Source organism: Cupressus sempervirens, chromosome 11 (genome assembly GCF_028749045.1).
Source record: "Cupressus sempervirens isolate cs-2001-9-10 chromosome 11, ASM2874904v1, whole genome shotgun sequence".
NCBI classification, from domain to species: Eukaryota; Viridiplantae; Streptophyta; class Pinopsida; order Cupressales; family Cupressaceae; genus Cupressus; species Cupressus sempervirens.
Window position 1 is genome coordinate 295,518,360 of NC_143128.1, and position 27,542 is coordinate 295,545,901.

General features: G+C 34.9%; 1 protein-coding gene across 1 annotated transcript; it reads right to left on the minus strand.

Annotated features, from left to right (window-relative positions):
- Positions 1-12,860: 12,860 nt before the first annotated feature.
- On the minus strand, positions 12,861-15,651 carry LOC149529289 (uncharacterized). Its single transcript, XM_089808126.1, has 5 exons — positions 15,577-15,651; positions 15,145-15,426; positions 14,396-14,569; positions 14,185-14,291; positions 12,861-13,521 (listed from the first exon to the last, which is right to left on the minus strand). The coding sequence occupies exons 1-5, from the start codon at positions 15,649-15,651 to the stop codon at positions 13,023-13,025; spliced, it is 1,137 nt and encodes a 378-aa protein (XP_089664252.1). The 3' UTR covers positions 12,861-13,022.
- Between the last annotated feature and the right edge of the window lie 11,891 nt (positions 15,652-27,542).

Genomic DNA, 27,542 nt, shown 5'->3' on the forward strand with positions numbered 1-27,542 from the left:
TTCAAAATGTTACTATCAATATCAATCAAATATTTTGGTCTTCTAAAATGAATTCTAGAAGGTGTTATAATCTCTTCAATTCTCTCAACATTTTGAACATCAACATAAGGTTGAGTGTATTGCGTACCTTGAACCAAAGATGATGTGCCTTGGCAATAAGATGCAAAAGATGGAATATCACCTACTTGATGTGTTGATGTTGTGCCTTCAACATGACATGATGGAGTGTGTATATCGTCGGATCTACAAATCGGTGTCTCTTCAACATGAGAGGACGATATGACTTCAACATTGGAAGATGGTGTAGCGGACGATATGACTCCAACATTAGAAGATGGTGTAGCTTCACAATTCAATTGTCTTCTTGAGCGTAACAGTCTCATTCGTTCTCTTTGTCTTTCCAATTCTTCCTCTTTGTTTCTTGGTACTGGTGGTTCTTGATCCTCTTCGAAAGTCAATTCTTCATTATTGCTTTGCAATTTTCTTTGCTCACGTAGTAATTTTATTTTATCTCTTTTAATTGCCAAATCTCTCTCCCTATCTTCATTTGTTTGATTTTTTGGTTTCTTCCTTGGCATGATGATGATTTCTACATGTCAAATTATTCAAACATTTGAATTACTTAAAATGTGTAAATTACAAATTATTCAAATACATATAAAAATTATAATTATTTGAATGAATACACAATATATATAAAATGACTTGTCAAATTTCTAACCATTTCGAAATAACATTTCATTGAAACATACAAATTTCAATGAATTCACTATATATTAAACAACATGTCAAATTATAATCAAATTTGTATCTATATATCAACAAACAATATTTAAAATAGATTGTACTAACCTTTTCTATACAAGGAATATTCAAAAAGTCTTCAAATCGTGTATCCAATGATTGAATTTGGTGTTTGTTAGCTTCCAAAAGTGTTTGCCACCTTGAAATAGTGTTTGTTAGCTTGAAATAGTGTTTGCCACTTTGAAAGAATGTTTGCTGTGTTGAAACCTGTGATTTCTGTCGGGATAACAGAGTGCAGAACAGAACAAAAGTAGAGAATGAATGAAACGGGCCCCAAAGTTTCTTTTTGACTATTTTTAGGTGATTTCACATAGTGCGTACGCGCTATAGCACGTACGCACTATATTAGAACACATCACTCTCCACCCTCCCTACTCTCTCTCTCTCTCTCTCCCTACTCTCTCTCTCTTCCTACTCTCTCTCCCCTCTCCCATCCCCTACACTCTCTCTCTCTCCCCTCTCCCATCCTTTACTCTTTAGATCTCTCACACACACTCCCATCCTCCCTCTCCCACTTCTTACTCTCTCTCTGTCTGCCACCTTCTACTCTCTCTCACACTCTCTCCCATCCCCTACTCTCTCTTACACACACTCCCATCTGCTACTCTCTCTCTCCCCTCTCCCATCCCCTGAACTCTCTCTTTTGTAGATACACACTCCCATCCCCCTCTCTCTCTCCCCTCTCCCATCCCTTACTCTCTAGATCACTCACAGGCACTCCCATCCCTCTCTCTCCTCCTCTCCCACTCCCTCTCCCACCACCTACTATCTCTCTCTCTCTCAAGTTATCTCTCTCCCTCTCTACTCTCTCTCTCTCTCTCTCTCCCATCCCCTACTCTTACACACACACACACTCTCTCTCTCTCTCTCTCTCTCTCTCTCTCTCTCTCCAATCCCCAACTCTCTCTCACACTTTCTCCCATCCCCTACTCTCTCTGACACTCTCTCTCATCCTTTCACTTTGTCTCTCTCATCTCGTACTCTCTCACACTCTCTCCCATCGCCTACTCTCTCTCACACTCTCTCCCATCCTTTCACTCTGTCTCTCCCATCTCGTACTCTCTCTTTGCCACCCCCTACTCTCTCTCACACTCTCACACTCTCTCCTATCCCCTACTCTCTCTCTTTCACAGAAAAAGACACACACTCACACTCCCATCCCCCCTCTCTCTTCTCTCCCATCCCCTACTCTCTAGATTTGTCACACGCACTCCCATCCCTCTCTCTCCTCCTCTCCCACTCCCTCTCCCAGGTCACCTACTATTTCTCTCTCTCAAGTTCTCTCTCTCCCTCTCTACTCTCTCTCTCCCATCCCCTACTCTTACTCTCTCTCTCTCCCATTCCCAACTCTCTCTCACACTCTCTCCCATCCCCTACTCTCTCTCACACTCTCTCCCATCCTTTCACTCTGTCTCTCCCATCTTGTACTCTCTCTTTGCCACCCCCTACTCTCTCTCACACTCTCACACTCTCTCCTATCCCCTACTCTCTCTCTTTCACAGACACACACACACACACACTCCCATCCCCCCTCTCTCTTCTCTCCCATCCCATACTCTCTAGATTTATCACACGCACTCACATCCCTCTCTCTCCTCCTCTCGCACTCCCTCTCCTAGGTCACCTACTATTTCTCTCTCTCAAGTTCTCTCTCTCCCTCTCTACTCTCTCTCCAATTCCCAACTCTCTCTCACACTCTCTCCCATCCCCTACTCTCTCTCACACTCTCTCCCATCCTTTCACTCTATCTCTCCCATCTCGTACTCTCTCTTTGCCACCCCCTACTCTCTCTCACATTCTCACACTCTCTCCTATTCCCTACTCTCTCTCTCTTTCACAGACATAGACACACACTCACACTCCCATCCCCCCTCTCTCTTCTCTCCCATCCCCTACTCTCTAGATTTGTCACACGCACTCCCATCCCTCTCTCTCCTCCTCTGCCAATCCCTCTCCGAGGTCACCTACTATTTCTCTCTCTCAAGTTCTCTCTCTCCCTCTCTTCTCTCTCTCTCCCATTCCCTACTCTTACTCTCTCTCTCTCCCATTCCCAACTCTCTCTCACACTCTCTCCCATCCCCTACTCTCTCTCACACTCTCTCCCATCCCCTACTCTCTCTCACACTCTCTCCCATCCTTTCACTCTATCTCTCCCATCTCGTACTCTCTCTTTGCCACCCCATACTCTCTCTCACACTCTCACACTCTCTCCTATCCCCTACTCTCTCTCTTTCACAGACACACACACACACACTCACACTCCCATCCCCCCTCTCTCTTCTCTCCCATACCCTACTCTCTAGATTTGTCACATGCACTCCCATCCCTCTCTCTCCTCCTCTCCCACTCCCTCTCCCAGGTCACCTACTATTTCTCTCTCTCAAGTTCTCTCTCTCCCTCTCTACTCTCTCTCTCCCATCCCCTACTCTTACTCTCTCTCTCTCTCTCTCCCATTCCCAACTCTCTCTCACACTCTCTCCCATCCCCTACTCTCTCTCACACTCTCTCCCATCCTTTCACTCTGTCTCTCCCATCCCATACTCTCTCTCTCTCTGCCGCCCCCTACTCTCTCTCACTCTCTCCCATCCTTTCGCTCTATCTCTCCCATCCTTTCACTCTTTCTCTCCCATCTCGTACTCTCTCTCTGCCACCCCCTACTCTCTCTCACACTCTCACACTCTCTCCCATCCCCTACTCTCTCTCTTTCATAGACACACACACTCTTATCCCTCCACTCTCTTCTCTCCCATCCCCTACTCTCTACATCTATCACGCACACTCCCATCCCCCCTATCTCTCTCCCTCTCCCTCTCCTACCACCTACTAGATCTCTCTCTCTCAAGTTCTCTCTCTCCCTCTCTACTCTCTCTCTCTCTCCCATCCCATCCCTTATTCTCACTCTCTCTCTCTCCCATCCCCTACTCTCTCTCACACTCCCATCCCCTAATCTCACTCTCTCTCTCTCCCATCCCATACAAGCTCTCTCTGCCACCACCTACTCTCTCTCACACTCTCACACTCTCTCCCATCCCCTACTCTGTCTCTCTTATACACATTCCCATTCCCCCTCTCTCTCTCTCCCTCTCCCACTCCCTCTCCCCCATCCCCTACTCTCTCTCTCCCCTCTCCCATCCCCTACTCTCTCTCTTTCATAGACACGCACTCCCATCCCCCCCCCTCTCTCTCCTCTCCCATCCCCTACTCTCTAGATTTGTCACACACACTCCCATCCCCCCTCTCTCTCCCTCTCCCACTCCCTCTTGCACCACCTACTATCTCTCTCTCTCTCAAGTACTCTCTTTCCCTCTTTACTTTTTCTCTCCCATCCCCTACTCTCACTCTCTCTCTTCCATCCCCTACTCTCTCTCATACTCTCTCTCTCTCTCTCTCTCACCCCCATCCTGTACAAGCTCTCTCTACCACCCCCTACTCTCTCTCCCATCTCCTACTCTATCTCTCTTATACACATTCCCATTCCCCCCCCCTCTCTCTCTCACTCCCTTTCCCATTGTCTACTCTCTCCCATCCCCAACTCTATCTCTCTTAGACACTTCCATTCCCCCTCTCCCTCTCCCTCCCACTCCCTCTCCCATTGCCTACTATCTCTCTCTCTCTCTCTCTCCCTCTCTCCCATCCCCTACTCTCACTCTCTCTCTTTGCCACCCCTACTCTCTCTCACACTCTCTCCCATCCCCTACTTTCTCTCTTACACACACTTCCATCCCCCCTCTCTCTCCCTCTCCCACTCCCTCTACCATTGCCTAATCTCTTTCTCCTCCATCCACCCTCTCTCTCCCTCTCCCACTCCCTCTGCCATTGCCTACTCTCTTTCTATCCCATCTCCTACTCTCTCTATCTCTTTCTCCCCTCTCTCATTCCCTACTCCCTCTCTTTCACACACACCCATCCCCCCTCTCTCCTCTCCCATCCTCTACTTTTTCTCTCACTCGCTCTCCCTCTCCCACTGCCTACTCTCTCTCTCTCTCTCTCTCTCTCTCTCTCTCTCTCCCCCTCTCTACTCTCTCTCTGCTACCCCCTACCCTCTCTCACATTTTCACACTCTCTCTCTTTCTCTCTTACACACATTTCCATCCCCCCTCTCTCTCTCCCTCTCCCACTCCCTCTCCCATCGCCTACTCTCTCTTCCATCCCCTACTCTCTCTTCCATCCCCTACTCTCTCTCAAGCTACTCTATCTTCCCCCTCTCCCATTCTCTACTCTCTCTCTTTCACACACATGCACTCCCATCCTCCTCTCTCTCCCTCTTCCTCTCCCACTCCATCTCCCACCACCTACTCTCTCTCTCCCCCATCCCCTACTCTCAATCTCTCTCTCCCCCATCCCCTACTCTCAATCTCTCTCTCCCAACTTGTACTCTCTCTCACACTTCCTCTCTCTCCCATCCCCTACTTTCAATCTCTCTCCCCATCCCATACTCTCTCTTTGCCACCTCTACTCTCTCTCTCTCACACTTCCTCTCTCTTGCATCTTGTACTCTCTTTGCCACCCCTACTCTCTCACATTTCCTCTATCTCCTATCCTATACTCTCTCTGCCACCCCTACTCTTTATCACTTCCTCTCTCCCCTCTCCCATCCCCTACTTTCTCTCTATCTCTCTCACACACACAAATAGCCATTCCCTCGCCCCACCCCCCAGCTCTCTCTTGGTTTTGATTTGCAATTTAGGTCTCAATAGTGCGTGCGCACTATAGCGCGTGCACACTACCTCGAATTCAATAGCGTTTTAATAGGGTGTGCGTGCTATAGGGCACACGCGCTATTCAAAGCTTTGCATTAAAACCAAGCCTAAGGCTTGGTTTTGCCTTGGAGATCCAACCCAAAGGTTTGGAGTTTATAAACAGGTCTGAGACGTGTTTTCCAGCAAACATACAAAAAATGATTGATTTTTCTTGTGTGCTCCCCTTCAAGATTCTTCGTGGTTGGGTATCGATAAGATTAGGTTACATAACATTATAGGTCTCTGTGTTAGCTATCTAACCATATAATTTATTTTTAATTTGAACTATTTTAAGTCTTTCATCTATAATTTCTTTTGAATGTATGTTCATTTTTTGTCAAAAACCACCTTGTACTAATTGGGCTGTAGATTTTAGCTCATTCATCGAATTTTGTAACAACTTAGTTTTTCAGAAACTAGACTCCATTCTACACACTTTGAAAAAAAGAAGTTTTGATTTTAGATTAGTTTTCAATCATTTCTAGGGGGAGCACACAGATATTTCACATTTTTGGGATGGGTCTAATTTAAAAATTCATTAAAAAAAAAATACACATTATAAAATTACCCGAAAAATCTGGGATAAACTACATAGTGTTAGGTAACTTTTGACTAGAGCGATTAAAGAATTTCAAAAAAAAAGTTAAAATTTTAGGGGGGCCACACTTTGTACTATGTTATGTTTTTTTGGAATAAACAGTACCACTTTCTGTGGCCCCCTTTTTTGAGGACCTAAAACTAAACCATTTTGAAAAAAAATTAGTAGTTTAGAAACTAGATTCAAAGGACTACGACTTTTGTTTTTGTCATATCTTAAATTTTGAGCGTAACTATCTTCAAATTCTTGTTGAAGTCCAGAATTTGCCGATTTCAGGAAAAAGGTGTCCACTTATACCCCCCTTTTGGAACCACAACTTTGTGCACTTACCCTTAGGCAATACAAGTTATAGTTTATGATAGTTTTATAATATAGATTGAGCAACAATGGGATAAGAAGAATAGTGAAAGTGTTTAATGTTTAATTGTTCAAGTGGTACATATAGAACTTGAGTAACTTATTCAAGCCCCCTAGTTATTCTAAACATTTATAACATCACTAACACTAGACATAAAACCAAAATTAACTTGATATTCTACCAAATAGTAACCACATGCTTCCCTGCAATAACATCCCAAACACAATCCAGAGCACAAATCCCTAAACTCAGAGGAATCTAGAACCCAATTGTAGTTCTAACATTGTAAAAAATAAAAGTAATCCCAACCCTGCAACCATTTGGAAGAAATATATATAAAACCAATAAGGAATATGTTTCCCAAGAGAACAAGGGAAAGACCAAAGCCTTGCATCACTAGGTATACCCAATATTATGGTCATCATTAGGCTCAAAAGGTTTCTCTTCAAGGAGCCAACTAATAGAGCATGTATCCCAAAACCAAACTTGGTGCAACAAAAATTTCCCCAAAATTTTGTACTCACCCACAAAGATAAATAGCTAGAAAAACTAGCTAATTGTATTAAGTTTTTTAACATGGAATCAAAAACCATCATAGGGTTTTCAAAATGACCATAAATCACATCCAAATCTAACTCATTGATTTCAAAAAGTAGAGAAAATCACTTGCATCCATTGATCACCACATTCTAACAACCCATATTCACCTCAAAAGGAATGGTCATCTCTTCTAAAAGATAAAGGGGAAAGGGTAAGAGATGAAGGAAGAGCCTAATCCAAGAAATAACAACACTAGAAATCTCCACCTCGAAAGAGATGAGATCTACCTTAGTAGGAACTAAATAGGACTAGAGCCATCGAAGAAACACCTCTGGAATATTCTAGGTCACAAATGAAATAAAACATTTCTCCATAAGAACAACATACACTCCCTCCTCCTTTAGAAAAAAGAAAATGAAACTTGTAGAGTCAAGACATAATCTAAAGAAAAAGGGCATTCCCACCTCAACAAGAGAGGAACTCCAAGATCCAAGCAACATGACCCTCTTACCTAAAAGCCTAGATCTAAAGACCTCCCAAAAGAGAAAAGGAACACCAATCTAACGAATGGTGTAAGGAGAAAGGGGGCCCAAAACCCAACAAAACCATACCAACCCAAGATGAGTGCAAAAGGTATCTATCGAGACAACCAAAGAGACAACTCATCTTGACGAAGAGAAACTATGAACCCAACTAAGAAACGAAGTGGAAATTTCCTAAAATTTCCTCCAAGAAAGGAGAGAACCAACAATGATGGGCACAAGAGAAGACCGCATAGGATAGCCCTAAAATAGGAGGAGACAGGCCACAAATTACTAAATTATAGTACGAGGGAACTTCCTCCTTAAAGCCCATGTACCTAGAAGCCATATTAGAATAGAAAAAACATACATGCATAAATAGTTTGCTCCCCATGAACCAGATCACAAACACCATAAAATCATTTGGGTCATCATCATCATCAAAATCCTCCTTTGACATGCCTTCATAGCCTCAAACCATAGCTCCACATGATATACCTCTACCCTTCATTATAACAACACCATTTGTTAGTATAGTGTTATTATCCATATAGTGACACTATATAACTCACCACTAAACACCCAAAAATATTCCATATACAATAAGGTCAATTGTATAGTTTCTTGAATTTCTTACCAAATGTCCAGTCCCATATTTGATACCTTTATCCTTTTGCCTTGATGACTAGAACCTCAATACCTTCAACCTATAAGCCATTCTAGGGCACTCTATACTTGTATGATATTGATACTCTATATTTGTATGACATAATACTACATACAACTAGCATCATATGCAAGAATCACCATAGCATGACTTGAACTAGTAACTAAAGTGATCCTATAGATGCTAGATATATTTTTGCTAATGAATAATACTTTAACATAGGGTACACAATATCAACTAGAAAAAATCATCAAAAATAAAAATTAGATATTTTCTATTATAAAAATATATCTAGATTACATTAAATTTTTCTTCGACTTTAGAAATTTTATATGAAAATTGAAGTGTCATATTCTAGATGCAAATAGACAAAATAATTTTAAAATACTAAATTCCAATACAAGTATTGTGATTTTAAATCACAACATAAAGTTGAATACTAATTAGTTATTTTTTAAAAACTAGTACCAATAATCAGAAGCCATGGGACACTTCAAAAAGAAATGATCATAAGACTCAATGAATAAGTGCATAAGACACATATAAAGACAAAAGTAAATCCCAACTATCTGATTGTGATCCAATGAGAAATCTTTCCTACATAGCAAGCTATGAAAATACACTTACTATAAATATAGAATGCATTATGCATAAACTGCCGAGAAAATCACTACTTCATATTACAAGGGGAATGCTAAAAATTCACCAGAGTTAGCATTGGTCCATATGATCTCATCTTCTTTATGTATAAATGTAATAGGCCTATTTTTTGAGGTAAAGATTAAAAGCCATTTTAATTCCAATATTAATGTGTAAAAAAATAATGGATTTCCATCTAGCCACTCAAAAATGATTAGATAAGTCTATACAAAAAAATATCTAAAACATATATGTCCCATTTAGATTTAAAAAGTTTCATCAAGGGTCTGTGAATTTTAACTAAAGCAAAGTGGATATTCAATATGTCATCCCAAAAATCAAATTTCTTGCCACTATGAATTACCCATAAAAGACAAGGGAGTATTATAGGTAAATTTATTTAGTCTTAAAATTCCAAATCCCTTTGGAAGAAAGGAAGTTATCAAAATGTACTTTCTAGTATTATTGCCTAGAATTTTTATGACAATGTAGAAACCTATTTGAAATATGTATTCTTTTAACATTATTAGATTTCCACAATCCATTAGTAAAATAAATTATTTTTTGGATTCGATTGTGTGTGCAGTTTTAGCAACAACATTTCTGATCCATCATTAGAATGAGAAAGTGTAGGGTATGTATTCATATAAAATTTCCATGTAAAATTTTCTTGAAGAACTATATTTTGTTAATCAAGACCTCTAATGCTTGAGTCCCTATATTCCATAAGTAAACACAAATGTTTGAATGCAAAAAGAGACATCTTGTCATTTCCCTCCACATTCTAGAGGAAAAATCTCATAATAGATTTCATACTAATTATTATATTTTTGGAGCGTTAAGAATTGGTATTAAATAAAGGACTATATTCAATACATATTTAATTAGTAAAATTTTCCCAAAAAGAGTAAGTCATTTATGATTCCAAACTAATATTCTTGAAGAGATTTTGGAAATCATCTTTTTCCAAACATTATGTTTATTAGATCCCACGAAAAAAAGAATAACTAAATAGAAATTTCCAACTTCAAAATCCCTAAAATTGGTGATGCTCTTCTATACTAGAGAATGAAAAAGAACATAGACATACCATGTTGAATTTTTGACCTAAAAAGAAGTGTGATTTGTTAGGATTCATTTGATGTTCCATTTCTTTAACAATTGTAGTTTAAGACCCAAAGAAAAGATTATCATTTGTGAAAAGGCAATGTACATTAGGGTTCTTTGTATTAGGTATCTTAATTCCTCTCCACTTCCCATAATATTTGGATGAATCCATAGTTCTACTAATAGCCATAGTCAAAATTATAAACACAAAGGAAAACACGGATCTCCTTGACACACCCCTCTAGTTGAAGAAAATGAGATGCAAGGGGCACCATTTAGAAGTACTGAGTACCTGTGTGTTGAAATAAAACTATGAACCCATTTAGTTCACATAGCTTTAAAACCAAACTTTTCCAAAATAAGAACCTTACAATCCTAGTTAAACCTATCAAATTACATCATCATACCCAACTTTAAAATTAGTTTTAAAATGTTCAAAGAATGGATGGAATATAACACCTCATGAGCTACTTTGAACAAAGTCACCTTGACCGAAAGATATCATATTGGGGATACATATAGTCAATCATATGTAAGTCACTTTAATAAATTTTTATATAATATGTTACACAAAGAGATAGGTTGTACTCATCAAAAATATTTTAGATTATTAACCTTAAGGATAATATCTATTAGAATTAATCTCTCTTAGGATAGATGATTTATTCTAAACTCTTTAAGAGCTAGAAAAACATTATTCACCAAAAAATTTCAACATTTGTGAAAAAAATAAGGCTATAACATCATTTGGGACCAAGGCCTTTTCAGGTGACATGGGAAAAATAACATCTTTCAACACTTGTAGTGAAAAGGAGACATCAAAATAAAAATTATCACTATTATTATTAAAGATCAGGGGTTGAATTTAATAAATCCTTATTAGCCTTTACAATTGTAATAGATACATATTTTTAAAGAAATATATTACTTTTGGGGCAATTTCTTTTTCATCCACTAATAGGGAAACCTAAGAACCTAGGATACAAGTTGTTTCATTCTTTTGTCTTATTGATTTGGTGGAGGAATTAAAAACATTTATGTTTTTGTCACCATTAGGAAACCATTAGTATCTTAATGTGCACATGTCCAATAGGATTCTTCCCAAGATAATATCTCTTGTAGTCAAAATTGAAGAAATTCTTTTTTGCTAAATATGTTATCATTCATTCCTCTTGCCATATCAAATTCATTCAATTAACACATTTATTCTTGAATCCTTTCCTTTATAGAAAATAAAATTTTAAATAATTTTAGACATCTATAAATAATTTAATTTTCCACTCTCTAATCTTATTCTTGAGAAAGGAGAGATTTTTTCACAACTTGAAGAATTATTGACCCATTACTGGAAGGGGAAACAAGTCACCCATGTCTTAATAGAAGCAAAAAGGTTTGGTCTTTGAACCACATAGGCTCAAAATAAATTGAGGATTTTTGAGGGACCCTATCCTCAAAATTCATCAATGCATGCATATTAATAAAATATATTTAGCCAAATTTGAAAGAAGAAAAATATCTCCATTTTTTCCACAATTTGCAAAAGACCTTCTCATATTTTTCAAAGTAAAAAAATCATTTTGAGATTGGAAATCTATTAATATTTTTTTGTTGAATGAATGATTTGAAATTAGATATCACATGCTTGTTAGGAATAATCGCACAACTTTTAATCATTTTGATATGGCACTGAAATTGTTGCTCATAACCTAGAATTGATGTTTGAAAGTTGATAAAATGACTGAAGTGCTTTCCCAAATATTTTTCTTTTCCAATATTCCCATAGACACATAAAATAGATAGAAATTTTAATAAGAAAATTTAATCATATTATCATCAATATATTGCATATGTAGTTTCTATTGTCAACCTTGATCCAATATTGTTGAATAAATTTATCTAAGCTTTTGATTTACCAAAACTTAATTCTCATGATTTACTAAATTCTTCAAAGACAATTGCAAAAACTAGCTATCTTGCACACATTAAACCCTTAGGAATCAATATTAATAAGTTTTGGCCTACAAAAGTATTGTACATGTCATGTTTTCTAGTTGTAAGTTCATAGCTATACATCAAGAGTGGGTCTTCCCTCATTGTGTTCATGAAAGTGAACTCAAAAGGTACATACTAAATTTATAGGTCAATATCATAGTGTAAACTTTCTCTATCTTAATGAGTGTATATATGATTTTTGGACAAAAAATCTACACCAAAATCAACATTATACAACTTTACAACAATTTTCTTAATTTTCATATATATATATATATAAACATTGATCATAGTATTTATTAATTATAATTTAATTGTTTATCATAAATAACTTTAATAAACATTATTATTAAGATTAATGTATGATTTTGTAGCCTTATAATTGTTAATTTTATTATAATTCAATATTATTCACTTTAAAAAAGTGAGCACAATTATTTCTAAGAAACAATTTCCTAAACTTAATAAAAGACACAAAGATTATCACTATATAAAATGATTTTAATTTAAAGAACACCCTTTAAATTCTGATTTGTTTAAGTAATTGATCTAAATCACATTAATTATATGAGTTCTACTAAGAGATTAATCTGATTTCATAAAAGCCACTTAACTAAAAAAGGAGTAAAAAATTTATTGAATACTAAAGTGAATAGAACAACAGAAAAAACAAAGAGTACTGAAGAGCTTTATCCAACATAATATACATTAAAAGAATTTAAACATAAAATAAATTATTCAAAACTGAAAAATCATTCTTTATGCACCATACAGAGACTATATAAGATGGTCTTATAAAATAAAGTGATTGTTACAACCATCTCAAATTTGAGAAATGTGACACTTGCTTTATTAAAACGGGAGACAAAAGTACATCATCATATAATGGGCACAATTTACATATGACTGAGGCTAGTTGATAGAGACAACCTTTTGATTAAACAAATGTATATAGTTTTCCCACTTTCACTTGAATCCTAGGTCAAATACATTAGCATTGCCTTGGACATTACTATAACCTTTTCAACTAGAAATCACACCCTTCGTTTCATCCTTGCTACAACTGAAAATAATCTTTTGGGTAAAGGGAATGCAGATTGGAATTGACTCTTTGAGAATTTTGCTTGTCAGGATGATTTGATGTGAGTAAACCATCATCCAATAAGTATTGTGCAAGTTCTTCAAGTTTTAAGTTTCTCTTTGATGACCATGAATCTCTATCTTCGCTCGTTGAAACTGAAATTCCAGAAAAGCTCTCATCACCCTTCATTTGTTCAAATTCGGATACATTATTTTGTTCTGCTTCAACTAAGGGTGGCAGATAACAGTTGCTATTTAGAAATGAAGAGTGTGGTATGGAATGGCATAGATTCTCTCTCAGTAGTCTGAAATAGAGACTCTGCTGATCTCCAAAAGGTGTAAATCTGGTTTCAAAGAATGGAGAACCTGTGCTTGGTAAACTTTTCTTGCTTAGCATTTTCAAGCGAGGATCAGATTGTATAAGGCTCTGGTAATGCCTCTCAAGCTGTCCTTTAGGAAATTGCAACAAATGCCTCCTGCAATAATATGAGATAGATGCTCAGTTTTGGGAGTCAAAATTGTACCAAAACTTTTATGAAAAAGACATAAAGTAGTAAAGAAATAATAAGAAGAAATTGGAGAAATTTCTGAAAAATAATGTTCCACAGATACCACATGAAATTTTCTTTTAAATGCTGGTCAACTGCATGTATTTAATATTTATACAAAGTTCTTAGGTTAAACAAAGCAGTTCTCTGGTTCATTATGTTGGTGATGTTTTAAATAAACAACTGATTTTGTCAAAGGTGATTAATAGTCGGACGGCTTAAACGTCACACACTAAGCTTCATTTTAATACTAAAAGTGTTACATAGTCAAAGTTGACTTATCGTAGATAGCTTTGCTGGAAAAGCATTCTAACAACAAGGTTTTAGGTTTGAAATCTAACAAGTTCATATAAAGTTATATACATTGTAGATCATCCAATAGTATCACAGCTGGAATAGGAATTTCAAGCATTGGTCAAAATAGCCATTGACATAGTTGGTAAAGCACTAATTGATGTTTACAAAACATAGTGAACGTAATATTCTAAATTTGAGCTCTAATTGATCTATACAAAGCTAACTTGACATATTTACAAATTATATAATTTTAATTATCTATATCTTTCTATTATAATAGAAACAACTACTTACTTGTAAAGAGTTGCTTGACCTCCAGTGAAATCAGAGGTAGCTTGCCATATTGTGTGTTTTCTTGGCTGGGGATTAGATTCTCTGAAAAACATGGGAGGTCTGCAAAACTACATATGAAAAGAAGAAAAAAAAAATTATTTTCAGTGGGTAAGAAAAACTTTAGAAATGATGATTATAAGATCAAATTTATCTTTAGCTTACAAATTCTTACCTCAATTTCAAGAGTGCTAATGTCATTTTGAGGACAAGTTGCATTAAGACCAGTGATGTCCTGCCATTGTATTTCTATTTTACTCTTCAACCCACCTTCTAAAACCTCCCAAACAAGCTTTCGTTTGGAGAAATAACACTTTGCTACCAAGTCTCCTTCATATCTTGACATATACTGCCCACCACAGAAACACATATAATTGTTAGTAACTAAAAAATTCAAATATCCACCCATGTTCTCAAACAGTGTAATATCGATTACAGATTTTTAATTTTTTCCTAATGGAAATCAATAACAATTGCATTTTGTTTTCCATGTAAAGGATATGATATTTACATCTTTTTCTAATTGTCATTTTCTAATAGAACTATTGTATTGAAGAACTAGAATAAGTCATGCTAGACATTATGAGTCTGAAATTTGAAACTATGAAAACAAGTTTTTGGTTTTTAGTTGAGGATCTATCGACATGGATTAAGCCCATCCATAATGTTTTCTATCAAAGAAGAATTTAAAAAAAAAAAAAAAAATTGTCATGTTTTTCACCGTTCAAGTACATTTCATATGTCATTTGTGTTTCATCTTAATGATTGAATAAGACATTGACACAAAAATTTAATTCTCAATTTTTTCCCTAGAAGTTCTTCCTGGTGCAACAAAACTGTAAGCATCTTAGAGTCAACGTCAGTGTAGGATTTACAGTAACATTATAAAGAGAGAATTTGATTTAAGAACTGTATAAAACTTACTTCCCATGCACCAATTCTTAGATAGACAGCTGAGAAATTAGTAGCCTTCTTCTTCTCCTCAGCAGTACTATCTATTCCTATACACCCATTGTTTTGCATTTTTCCTTCCTCCATTGTCATGTTGATCACACCATGTGAAGGTTCTCCATTCTGTTGGCACATACTCAGATGAATAAGTTCTATTAAGGAAGGACTCTTTCTCAACTTCAATCCCAATGGAGTGCTTCCATGCTCATCCATTTGGTTTTCAGTATTTAATCTTTCTCCTCCAATGTTCATCTCCTGCTACGATAACAAACAAACAAAAAAGAGATTTTGAGACTCCCAAAACACCTTATTCAGGCCAAGTTTACACTTGAAAGCCTTTGGCAATATGAATAAGTAATACCCACCTTAAATTTTTGTCATAAAAACTTATATTTCTAAACTCACCTGTTGAGCCAGATTCATATACTTGGCTCGTTTGGAACTTGAGATCTCCCGTGAATCTACATAAACGTTCTTCATGTGGGCTTAGATTTTCTCGTTATTAACCATATATCGAAAGAGAGTATTTGGCAATAAATCTATGGTTGGCTGTCAAGAAAGTCCTTTTCATTTACAATCTTTTGGGTATGCCAACCTTTGGGAGATAAGATCGTTGATAGGGATGAAGGCGGCTTAGGCAAAAGTCAATTAAATGAATTGGGTTTGAAGCAATCCTCTCGTATTCTGATTCGTTAAGCAACTTTATTGGCATCCATGAATGTTTGAATCGTGTGTTCCACCTCACAACACCAAAACAAATTCTTCAAATTTTTTAATGCCATCTCCTCCGCACGTTTGGCATGCAGACATGTTTTGTTTAGTCAAGCTTTCCTGGTTTCTAGGTTTTTGAAAACCCATGATTTGTCCTCGTGAAGTTCACAACGACAATGGTGTGTTTTCTTTTGTTTGTGACTCAAGAAAGAACCATAGCCTTCACAAATGGACATCTTATACCAAAGAATTCAATGGCAGATGATCCTTCAATTTCACTCCTGTTTTCTTGGGAAGGACTGTATCTTATTATGCACCTTGTTGTATTTAAGGTTGTTTAGCTGGCGCTAATATTCTATTTTGTTCTTGTATGCAAGGTTGTTTAGTTGGACTTTTGATTTAAAAAAATGGAAATAGGAAAGAGATTAGTCATTTGGAAAAATAAAACTAACAAGATGTCAATTGTATTCACATGTGTATATAGGTAGAAGTTTGAATATCACATTTTAATCTTTGAATTGTCTAGGTGGCCCATTTGAAATTCTACTAGTTCATCATGTAGGGTTCACATATTAATGATTTCATATTACACACTTTAACAAATCAAAGCTTAGAGTGTGTTGTTTAAGTCAAATCTACATAGAGTATTTGGTTAGATAGTTCACCCAATAAGTGGAAGAAGGTTGAATTGTGTATATCATATTTTGATGAGTTGACATGAAAATATTTTTTTAAATATCTCATTATATATTTACACTTAATTTTAAATCAATGTATTTATTAATGTCTATTAATAATTACACATATTACTTATTTGAAAAGAATGTATGGACAATAGATCAAAATAAAGTGTTGTTACGCATTTAACCAAACAAAAAACTGTGAAGGGTAACAACCAAATCAATATCAAAATGGATAATCAAATCAATTTCGAAAGGAATCTATAAGATATCTATTTTCATGAAGGACTATATTCAACATTATATATGTCTCCTTACACTTGTTTTCTCAATAGGTCTAAGATATAAGGAACTATATATGCTTTTATAGATCTCCTAAGATAATTTACTAGAATTAAGGGAGAACCAAATTTGATGTTAGGAGAAATACATGTTTTCCATTACTTGAGTCATGATATCTTAAGCCTATCTAAAATTGGAAGCTTTATTATAGATAATACCAAGAAATTTCAAGTTTGATATCAAAATAAAATTTGTTTAGATTTCATAATATTCCCTAAAGGGACACTAGAATTCCAAGCATATAAAAAAAAAAAGCTTTTGAAAATAAAACAATTCTTCATTTTTATCTCCTAGTTTAGAAAAGTTAGCATATTCAGTATTCACTTGGAATGTGATAATCTATCTCAACCATTTTTGGATGAGATTCAACACACATATTAACAAAAATGGGACTTGAACTATGCTAGAGTTTTCTCTCCTTTACGGATTGTTTAGACTCTTCTATATGTTTTTGTTTGTAGTAGTGATAGTTAGTTTGTGTTGAGTGACTACTTGAGGCATTCTATACATGGTGTCTATACTTTGATTTATTGTAGTTACAACTCCCTAGTACAATTTTCTTGTGATTTTTTGTGGAGTTTATTTTTAGAAGATTACTGGGGGAGATTATGTATGCTTAATTAATCCATATCCTATTTGGTCTTTGTGCGTTAATCTTGAATGGTGGAAGGATGAAATCCTTGTGTCTTAAGCTTGTATGGTGGAAGAATGAACTCCTTGCCAATGATGTGGCTTCGGTGTACATAGAGTGTAGAGAGAATGGTAGTGATGATGTTGTCAATGCCATGTCTTCTATTGCAAGGGATAAATCTCCTATTGTGCACTTCTATTTAAGCATTTTTGGCTCTCATTTTCTAAGAAAATAGTATTTTTATAGAGTTTTGTACATATACTATTGGTTACTCTCAAAGGAGGCATGGGTTCTTGTCTTGATCCCCTTAAGTGGTTCCTATGCTTGGCAGGGTTTTTGGAGTAAATTGTGATATTTTAATAATGAATATGGAAGTTGTGATGTATTTATTTTTTCAAATGTCATACATACCATTTTTAAGATACATTTTCAAGAGGATCTCTATCTCAATATCCTTCTTAAGCTTCTTGTAATGTTGATTTATTGTTAGTTCTTCTTCTGTGTTATGGAACTCATGGAAAGTTCTAACTTCTTTGAAGCTCAAGCTAGTTGTTTTGGTTTATTTATCTTATATATTTCATTGGGTTTGTATTGGCCCCCTTCATTTCTCGACTCTTGTGGCTCTTGGTTGGGCTCCCTCTAGTTTGGCTTCTATGGAGGTGAAGAGAGCCCCTATTAAGGTGGGGATCTAGGTGGCAGCTATGCTTTTGCAATGGTGTATTTTTCTCCCTAATTTTTTTTTTTTCGTACTCCTTATTGAGGTTAAGGCATTGTATATAGAGGTAGGTATCTACTAATGGGTGAAGGTGGACGATTGCTAGAGATATGGTATTCTCTTGGCACTCATTGGTTTCTCTAAGACCAGATAGATGCATTCTCATGTTTCATCACTTATTGTTTTCTTCCCTAATTATCCTATAAAGTCAAGATCCCTTTCTATAGAGGTGGAGAGGATTTATGTTATTGTGGAAGTAGTTTTCTTTGGGGATTTTAGTGCTAGATACAATTGGGGGATTTGAATTTCTTTTTTGAATCTCAAACAAATGGTTTGTAGATCCATGAAAAAATATCTACCCTTGTTGTAATTGGCTATTTGAAAGGTATTGTTTTTTATTGGTTGTGAGAATTTTTGTAGTCCCCTAAAGGTTTAGGAACCTTTTGAAAACCCTTGAAGGTTTTGGGTCCTTTTCAAAGTAATTGAAGATTTTGGGTTCCTTATAAAAAACCTTCCTATAATTTGTTTGAGAATATTTGCCTTTTAGAAATTTAGTTTTTGTTTTTATATGCTAAATGATTTTCCTTCACTGTACTTAGGATCAGGTCCCTTTCAATCCTTTCCAATCTAATAGTAACGAGTATGGGGGTCAATATATACATAGCTTTCCAAGGAAAGCCTTGACTTTGTGAAACTAATGAGTTTGAAGATGCTTAGGAAGAATAAGTGTTAACAATTTTTTTTAAAAATATAGACGCATAATGATATAATGTCCCAAGTGGAGAAACTCCAATTCTATTGGATATATATCCTATAAATATCCTCATGAATTCATGTGGTAATGACTTGCAAACCCACTCTACTTCTAGAGGTATTTTGAAATGATTTACTAGTGAAATATTATAAGTGGAGATACAGTAGGTTATAGAAGAGAGCTTGCAATATTTAGTAAGCATGTCGGTCCAATTTCAAGATTTTTAAAGAGGATAAGCATAAAAATGATACCTTAAAGGAATGGAGGGAACTACACCATTTGTAAGCCAAAGAGACTCCTCAAACCTCAAAGTCACAAAGAACAATTTCTCCAACAAGAGAGTCAAAAATGCTCTGCTTGTTTAATATATCCTTGAAATAAATTTCTTTAGTTGATTTTTAATAGCACAACCTTTAGTAAATCTTATATCAGTGATAAGCTTGATAGAAAATCTAAACCTTTGAGTGTGAGGTAGCATAATATGAGTAAGAAGAGTTCTATTGGATTAGCGCAGCTTGAAAGAGGAATGATTGAGAACACATTCTATACAGAGAGTCACAAGATTTTACAATTAACATATAATTTGTTATTTTCATAAAAAGAAAAAGAAAATATTTTTCTAACCAAATTGAGATATTATTACATGTACCAAAAATTACATATATCATCCAAAAAAAGTACACTATATAATTACCCTCTAATATCTAAAGATGTAGATGGCGAAGATGAAGGCAAATCAAATATACAATTTAAAACCAACAAAATTGAAAAATAAGATATTCTATATAAATTGTTTTTAATTATTTCAAAGAATCTGAAAATCTCTCCAGAAACAAAATTGCTTAGTCCCTAAGATTTCAACCTTCGAAAAGGAAACTCGAAAACCAACATCAAAGACTTCCAAAAATCCACAAAACAGCAATATACTAGCTCGCATTTACAACAAGATTCCTCTACAATGACTTGCAAAGTCAAAACAAAATCACTAACCTAATTAATTGACATCTGAATTCAAGTTGATCATGAATATCGAGCTTGAAATTCTAGAACGAAAGAGATGTCAACATCTAGAACATTGGTTTATAACTTGGAAAGCGAATGACCAATCAAACTAATGCTGAAATCATTAGGTCAAAGAAGGCACTAAAATTATAGGTAAGAAGAATTAAAGAGAAAGTTGCCATCACAAAGAAAGAATCTCCTGAATACCATGGCTATACCGTAAAGACAAGTTATTGTGGTATGGCCACCTATAATGTGAGGCTGCTTTCATAGCCTCACCAGCTAAGATCCATTAAACCAAGACCTCCTTTAAAATTTTAGAAACTTCTACCTTGTTTCCATTGAATTCAATCTCCCTCTTCTAAAGGACAATTAATAGTTTGTACTAAGGAAATAAAAATAAGATAAATAAATATATAATATCAATATTGCATGATGATTAAATAGTGATTTTGTTGTTCTTTTATCAGTATTTAAATTCTGTTAAAAAAAATTAATATTAAAAACAATCAACTTATGCTTTTCTGCTTTCTTAACTTTTTTTTTGAAAGACTATCAATCAAACTTTATAATGTATTACAGGAATTCAAAGTCAAATCAAAATAGACTAGGTATGGTAGAAAAATTTGGTTTAATAGATATCCTTAATTCTTGACTCTTAACCAAAGAAATTTAGCTGTAAGACTCTCCTTCTCTACTGATAATCATACCATGCTTAAAAATCCCATAAAAATACAATAAAATAATAATAACTAAAAATCATAACCTAAATATTATAATTGTATATCTATATAAAACTGCTATATTATTAATGAAGATCTTACCCAATAGGACCCTTACAAATATCAAACAAAATTTGTTTCCAGTAAACTGTAAAAGTTCAAATAATCTCCTGATGAACTGCACATTTTATCATAGTCACGTTGTTTTCCAGTTTGAATCACATTTCATAGTTTAAAATTGAGTACAAAGCTGAATTGTCAATGTCATTGAAATCTCTATAAAGCGGAAAAGGAGGACACGCTTTGTTATGTTTCATAGGAGGCGGCTTACGGCTCTGGCATAAGTTTTGACTTGCTGATGATAAAAAGATTCGTAGCTTATATCATACGTACTTCATTCACTCTATGCAAGCATTCCCAACACGTATCCTCACTAACAACAATAAAAAATGAGTTCAGCTTTAAAATATTCCCATGGCTATTCATATCAAAGAAACGTTGGATGCAGCTTGCGCATGTCCAAACCTGTCCATGAATTTCAGCTACTTCCTGGTCAAACTTGTTTTCTATATAAATGTTCCACTCACATAAAAGAAAGACTATCTTATTTTCTATGTGGTGAAAATTATAGGTGTATATATTTGATTAGTTTCGATTAGGTCTGTTTGGTTGGGGAAGATGAATTTGGCTCAAAACCTTATTATCTCATAACCAGGTTTTCAAACTCCTGGTTTTGTTTTCTGGGAAGATAGTTGGCCCGTTTGGTTGACACAGGAGATGAATATACAAATTCATATTCTACATTTGGTTGCAAATTTAGAAATTGGAATTGGAACAAAATATGACTCGGAATAGTTTGGTTGTTCTTTTCCGAATTGGAATTGAAATAGATTTTTTTGATCTTATTTTAATATGAAACACACGTATTATAAATAGATACCAATTCATCCTATACGATTTGATTGATGGAAATTCATCACACATGAATTGCATAATTTAGTTTTAAAAGACAATCTTTCCTTTATAATATATTATTATTAAAAAAGTTCAATTACTATTATTTTATCTTATTATTATTTTCTCATTTTCAAATTATTTTATCATTAAAATGCACCACAGTTTTTAACTTGCGAATGTCAAATGAGTAGAAAGATATTCATTCAATATTTGACTCATTTCATGTAGCTCTTTCAATGTGCGAAACTGTACAACATTGCGAGATCGCAACAAAGAGTCCCTTCACTTCAAACAATCCTACTTTCCTATGTAGACATGAAAATACACCGCAATTTTTGACTTGCGAATGTCAAATGAGAAGAAAGACATTCATTCAATATTTGACTCATTTGATGTATCTCCTTCAATGCATGAAACTACATAACATCGTGAGATTGTTGTTAGCAGTCATTTATGATCATTGCTCACCAACTCCACAAAAAATATATTCAAATACATGATCACTACAATTCCTGGCAAAAAACATGTACACACCATCGATCACTTTATTTCATTATTTGTAATAGTGATCTATTGCATTTTTCACTTTTATTTCTATAGAAACAACGATAACCCTAATGCTCATCACCATATCCATTTTTCCTCTAAAATAGGTCCTCGATCAAAATTGCCTTATCGCTATAATCTATAGTGATCCTTGTTATAACCATACTATTTTATCATCATAACATATAGTGATATACATCTCTTCATTGCTTATCGCTATGTCATCTTTACACCAAATGTAACGCATGATCCTTTTGACCTATCACTATAATATATATTGACCTATACTAATTTTTCATCATAACACAAAGCAATATACATTTCTTCATCTCTTATCGCTATGTCACATTTAATCCAAAAGAGAAGCATGATCCTTTTAACCCATTGCTATAATATATAGTGACCTATATTGTTTGTCGTCATAACAGATAGAGATACATATATCTTCATCATTTATTGTTATGTCATGTTTATTCCAAATGCAACACACAATCCTTTCAAGACCCATCTCTATATTATATAGTAACCTTTTGAGAGATCATACTGCCATTTCCATAAGTTATAGTGATCATGTATTTTCTATCATTGATCACCACAACACAATCCTCCCATTTTTAATCACAGAAAACACTTCTTGTCAAGATATAGAGCGATATAATATCTTTATTGCTCATTTCCAAGATGACTATAATTCATTTCTACTTGTTAATAATTGCTAGGTGTTATAGTAAATGTCGAATGAGCATAAAGATATACGTTCGATATTTGACTCATTCGATGTATCTCCTTCGATGCACAAAACTGTACAACATAATGAGATCACAACAAGGAGTCTTTTTGCTTCAAATAGTCTTGTGATCCTACGTAGCCACAAAAAAACACCATAGATTTCAACCTGTGAATGTTGAATGAGCAGAAAAAATTCATTCGATGTATGTCCTTTGATGCACAGAACTACACAACATTGCTAGATTGCAACAAGGAGTCATTTTGCTTCAAACAGTCCTACGATCCTTTGTAGGAATTAACGTACACCATAGTTTTTGACTTGCGAATGTTGAATGAGAAAAAAGATATTTATTTGATATTTTACTCATTCAATGTATCTTCTTTGACACAAGAAACTGCCAACTGACAACATCACAAAAAGGAATTGTTAGTCTTAGAATGGTTTTGACATTTGAGTGCCAACACACTTAACCACTTTCTACATTGAAGCCGAGTACACTATGTATGCTGAGTCAGAATTCCAACAGGTGCCGAATGATCTTCAGGTGCTGAGCAATCTTTAAGTGTCGAGTGAAGATCAAGTACCAAGTGACTACAAGTGTCAAGCATAATACAAGTGCCAAGTAATATTTAGGTGCCGAGTCATAGATGATGTCGAGCAGGATAGAATCACTATAGGAGCCGAGTGAGCTAGTTTTTTATATGTGTCGAGCATCACGAATTAGTAAGTGCTGAGTAACACAGAATGTGTATATGAGTTTGAAAAGGCACAAACTCAGATGTAAACCATTTTTATGGCTGACATATGATGAATCTCGAAGGATCTAAGTGATAAGATCAAATCTTTTGTGTTTCCTATGCAATCTACATGTAGCCAATAAGAAAAATGGAGAAGGCATGCAACCAATAATAAAAGTGCAAGGAATGAGTGGGAAATAAAGATTCAATATGGATTGTAGATCCATACCTAACCCTAAGTCTTCGAAAGTCTTTATAAGAAAGACAAAATCTCATTGTGAAGCATGAGAAAAGAAAAATATGGAAAGCTATACTGAAATCCAGAGCAAAGAGTGAAAAGACTTAGAGGAAAAGAGCAACAATTAGATATTTAGTTGATTAGAACAAAGCAAGGAATACAAATAGATATAAGATTTCAGAGAATCAAGATCAGAGAGAGTAGATCAAGTGCCTGAATTCAACAATCAAGGATTGTAAGCTATCAGGTTTATTATACCTAATATTCTCTAACAATTGTATTAGAGAGGAAATCCTATGTTGATAGGTTAGCTTAACAGCTAGGTTGTAGATCCTTTGAAGAGGTGATTAAATCCTTTAACTAGGTCACTATTGATACAGTGTAAAGCCTTTACTAGGGTAGGCCTTTCACAGGGCAGACCATCAGAAGTGGTCAAAAAAATTATTGCTGTAGTGATTTTGTGGGTATCATCCCGACCCTAGTTTTACCTTCTTATTCTTGGAGGGTTTCTGGGTTACCAAAATCTAGTGTTATGTGTTGTTGATGCATGTGTTTACTTCATGTTTATTTCATATGTTTACATGCATGTAATATACTTTCAGTTAAAAGTTTTAATGGATGAAGTGTAATACTTCTAATTCAGCCCCCCCCTCTCAGAAGCATTCTTCCCATTTGAATATTCCAACAGGAATCCTTTCACTTCAAATAGTCTTGTGATCTTGCAAAAGCATGAAAGTGCACCATAGTTTTTGACCTACAAATGTCAAATGAGCAAAAATACATTCATTCAATATTTGACTCATTCAATGTAGCTCCTTTGACGAACAAAACTACACAATGTTTTCATGCAGCCAAGAATTCCCGAAACTACACAACTATATATGGCTGAAAATATGTCAGTTTTTCTTCAAATAAGTATTGTGATTTGAGATATTTGTCATGCTAATATTTTTTCACATGTTGTATATAGAGAAGACCTTGATATACATTTATTTAAATAGTTATTCTTAATGTATTATTATTATTTTAAACAAATAAACATTTAACACATTCAATCATACACAAATTTGAAAGAATCTTATTTATTTAAAAAAATATAAAACAAAAAATTTGAAATTATTTATTAAAAATAAGAGATTGAAAAGTTCATAGTATCCATAAAAGAAGAATATTGATTTAACATTATATTGAATTTGTTATTGACATCACATAACTTCTCATAAATATATTTTAAATAAATGTAGTAAAATGTCAAAAATCTAATAAAGAATGCAAAGAACCTTCTAAAACATAGGTCCAATTTGTCAATAAAATAAGATAGATAAAAATCATGTTAAAATAATCTATAGTAGAAACATAATTTCACTCCAACCAAAAAGGCACCTTAAATTTTTAACGTCCCTTTTAATATAGAATCTTTATCATAAAAAACATCAAATGACTCTATTCATCAAAATTGAACCTTAATCATTTTGAACTCAATTAAAATGACTTAAATTGGTTGAATCCATAACAAACTATAATGTATTCATTTTATAAGAAAATTGTTAGCAAAGAGCTTTTTCATATAGGTTAATTTTGTTATCATTTTCTTAAGTTGATTTAAATCCATGCTTAGTAATTTTGTTACAAGATCTTATGCTTTTTTTTTTAGCTTTCTTAAAATTTTGTGCATTCCTTATAAGCTAAAGAGAAAAACAATATATATATATATATATATATATATATATATATATATATAGTCTTCACTTCTTTGTAACCTAGAATAAATTAAATGTAAGAATTTTTTTTAGGGCAAAATCACACAAGATCAAGGAACTCAACCACAAGCACAAAATAGACCAAAGTATGATTAGAATAACAATATCAAAATAAATTGATGTAATGTCATGTATATACACACACTAGAAGTACCTGAATATAAATGCCTCTGAAATGTTTCTAGAATGTTAGGAGTGGATTATCCTCCATTAAGCATAGGAGTTAGTGCGATGATGAGAGGTTAAGCCTACAAAGGTGTAGCATGTGAAATTATGTTGTAGACACCATGTGCTTAATTAAGAGTGCAAATAATTGTGTTGTCAACATGACAACTTAGTTAATTATGCAAACTCTAGTGTTGTAGACACCATGTGCTGAATTACAGTTGCTTACTCCTATGTTGTCAACAAGACAACTCATAAGAGTATGCAAACTCCTAGGTGTCAAACTAATAAATAATAAAATAATGCATTGACCAGAAGTAAACTTAAGTAATGTGTAAATAGTGAATACTTATTTACACCAACACCCCCCCTTAAGTGCAACTTAGGGGAATGCACTAAAGCTTACAAAAGCTAGGATGAAAATGCATGATGGGTCCTGGCTACTAGGCCGTGTTAGGTACCCATGTGCAAAATGCAATGCAATCTCTCATAAAGTGGAGAAAGAGAGAAAACTTCATGGCAAAAACCCTCCCCCAGAAAGAGAGATGAAAAAATGAGATGCATGGATGGATGAAATAATCAAGACCCCCCCATTATGACATACATCAAGTATATACAATAGAGAAGTATGAGAAGAACACAATCCCAAAAGAGGAAAAGGTCCACCCCAAAAGAGAGAAGAAGAAAGGAGACAAGGTAGTCCCCCCCAAATGTAGAATGTTGATCAGTGATAGCTTCTCGAATGTAGAAGTTGATCCATGACTGTTGAATAACGTTCCTCCCCTTTGGAAGAAACAATATCGTAGATACAAATGAGATTCTTTCCCAATGTGTAGATAGAATCTTGATGATGAATGGTGTCTCTGAAACTTGCTCAACTATCCTTGTGTCGATACTGATGGTTGCCCCTTCCAATACTGCTGAAAAGAACAATTACAGATCTAGCAAGGATGGATATAGAACATGTCCCAAAGAACCAACTCTCTCCTAAAATGATAAAGAGACCTCCTGCAACTGTTATACATAAGGATCCATAATCATATCAACCTGGAAAGACTAATCATGTAGAGAATGGACAGGAGGGTCAGAGTGAGCCCTCACAACAACTGAAGAAGGATCTTCTTCATCAAAGAGAAGATGTATATCATCAACCCAAATCTACCATGTATGAATCCACAAACAAAGTTGAAATATCTGCTATGTAGTCATCTATTGATGCTGAAGGTGGAAGACAAGGTGTACCCAACTGTGCTAAATTGAATGGACTTCTCACTATAGCAATATATGCATGTGGAATGTGTTGATGTTGCGATGTCATGTTGTATCTATCAATAGGATCCCACATAGCTGAATCTATTGAATCACTATCACTGTTGTCACTATCGGTTTCCACTATGTATGAAGTGTTGAGAGGATTAGAGGAGAAGCTAGGTGAACTTTCCTCAAAGTGAACATTCCTCTCTATAAAAATCTCATGAGTCTTAGGATCCATAAGTCTATATTTCTTAACACTCTCTTTATATATGATGAAAGTACAAGGCCTTAGTGGTAGTGCCTTGCATTCCTCGGAAGATATGTTTGCCCATGCTAGACAACCAAAAACTCTAAAGTGTCTCACAACTAGTTTTCTATCACACCATGCCTCAAAAGGAGTCTTTCCATCTAAGACATAATGAGGAGA

Excerpts from the sequence above, each read along its gene's own strand:
- LOC149529289 (XM_089808126.1), bottom strand. The coding sequence starts at position 15,651 with ATGAAGAACGTTTATGTAGATTCACGGGAGATCTCAAGTTCCAAACGA. Across the intron at positions 14,570-15,144 it reads TAAGAATTGGTGCATGGGAA|TATATGTCAAGATATGAAGG; the intron begins GTAAGTTTTATA and ends TGTGGTGGGCAG. Across the intron at positions 13,522-14,184 it reads GGTCAAGCAACTCTTTACAA|GAGGCATTTGTTGCAATTTC; the intron begins GTAAGTAGTTGT and ends ATATTATTGCAG.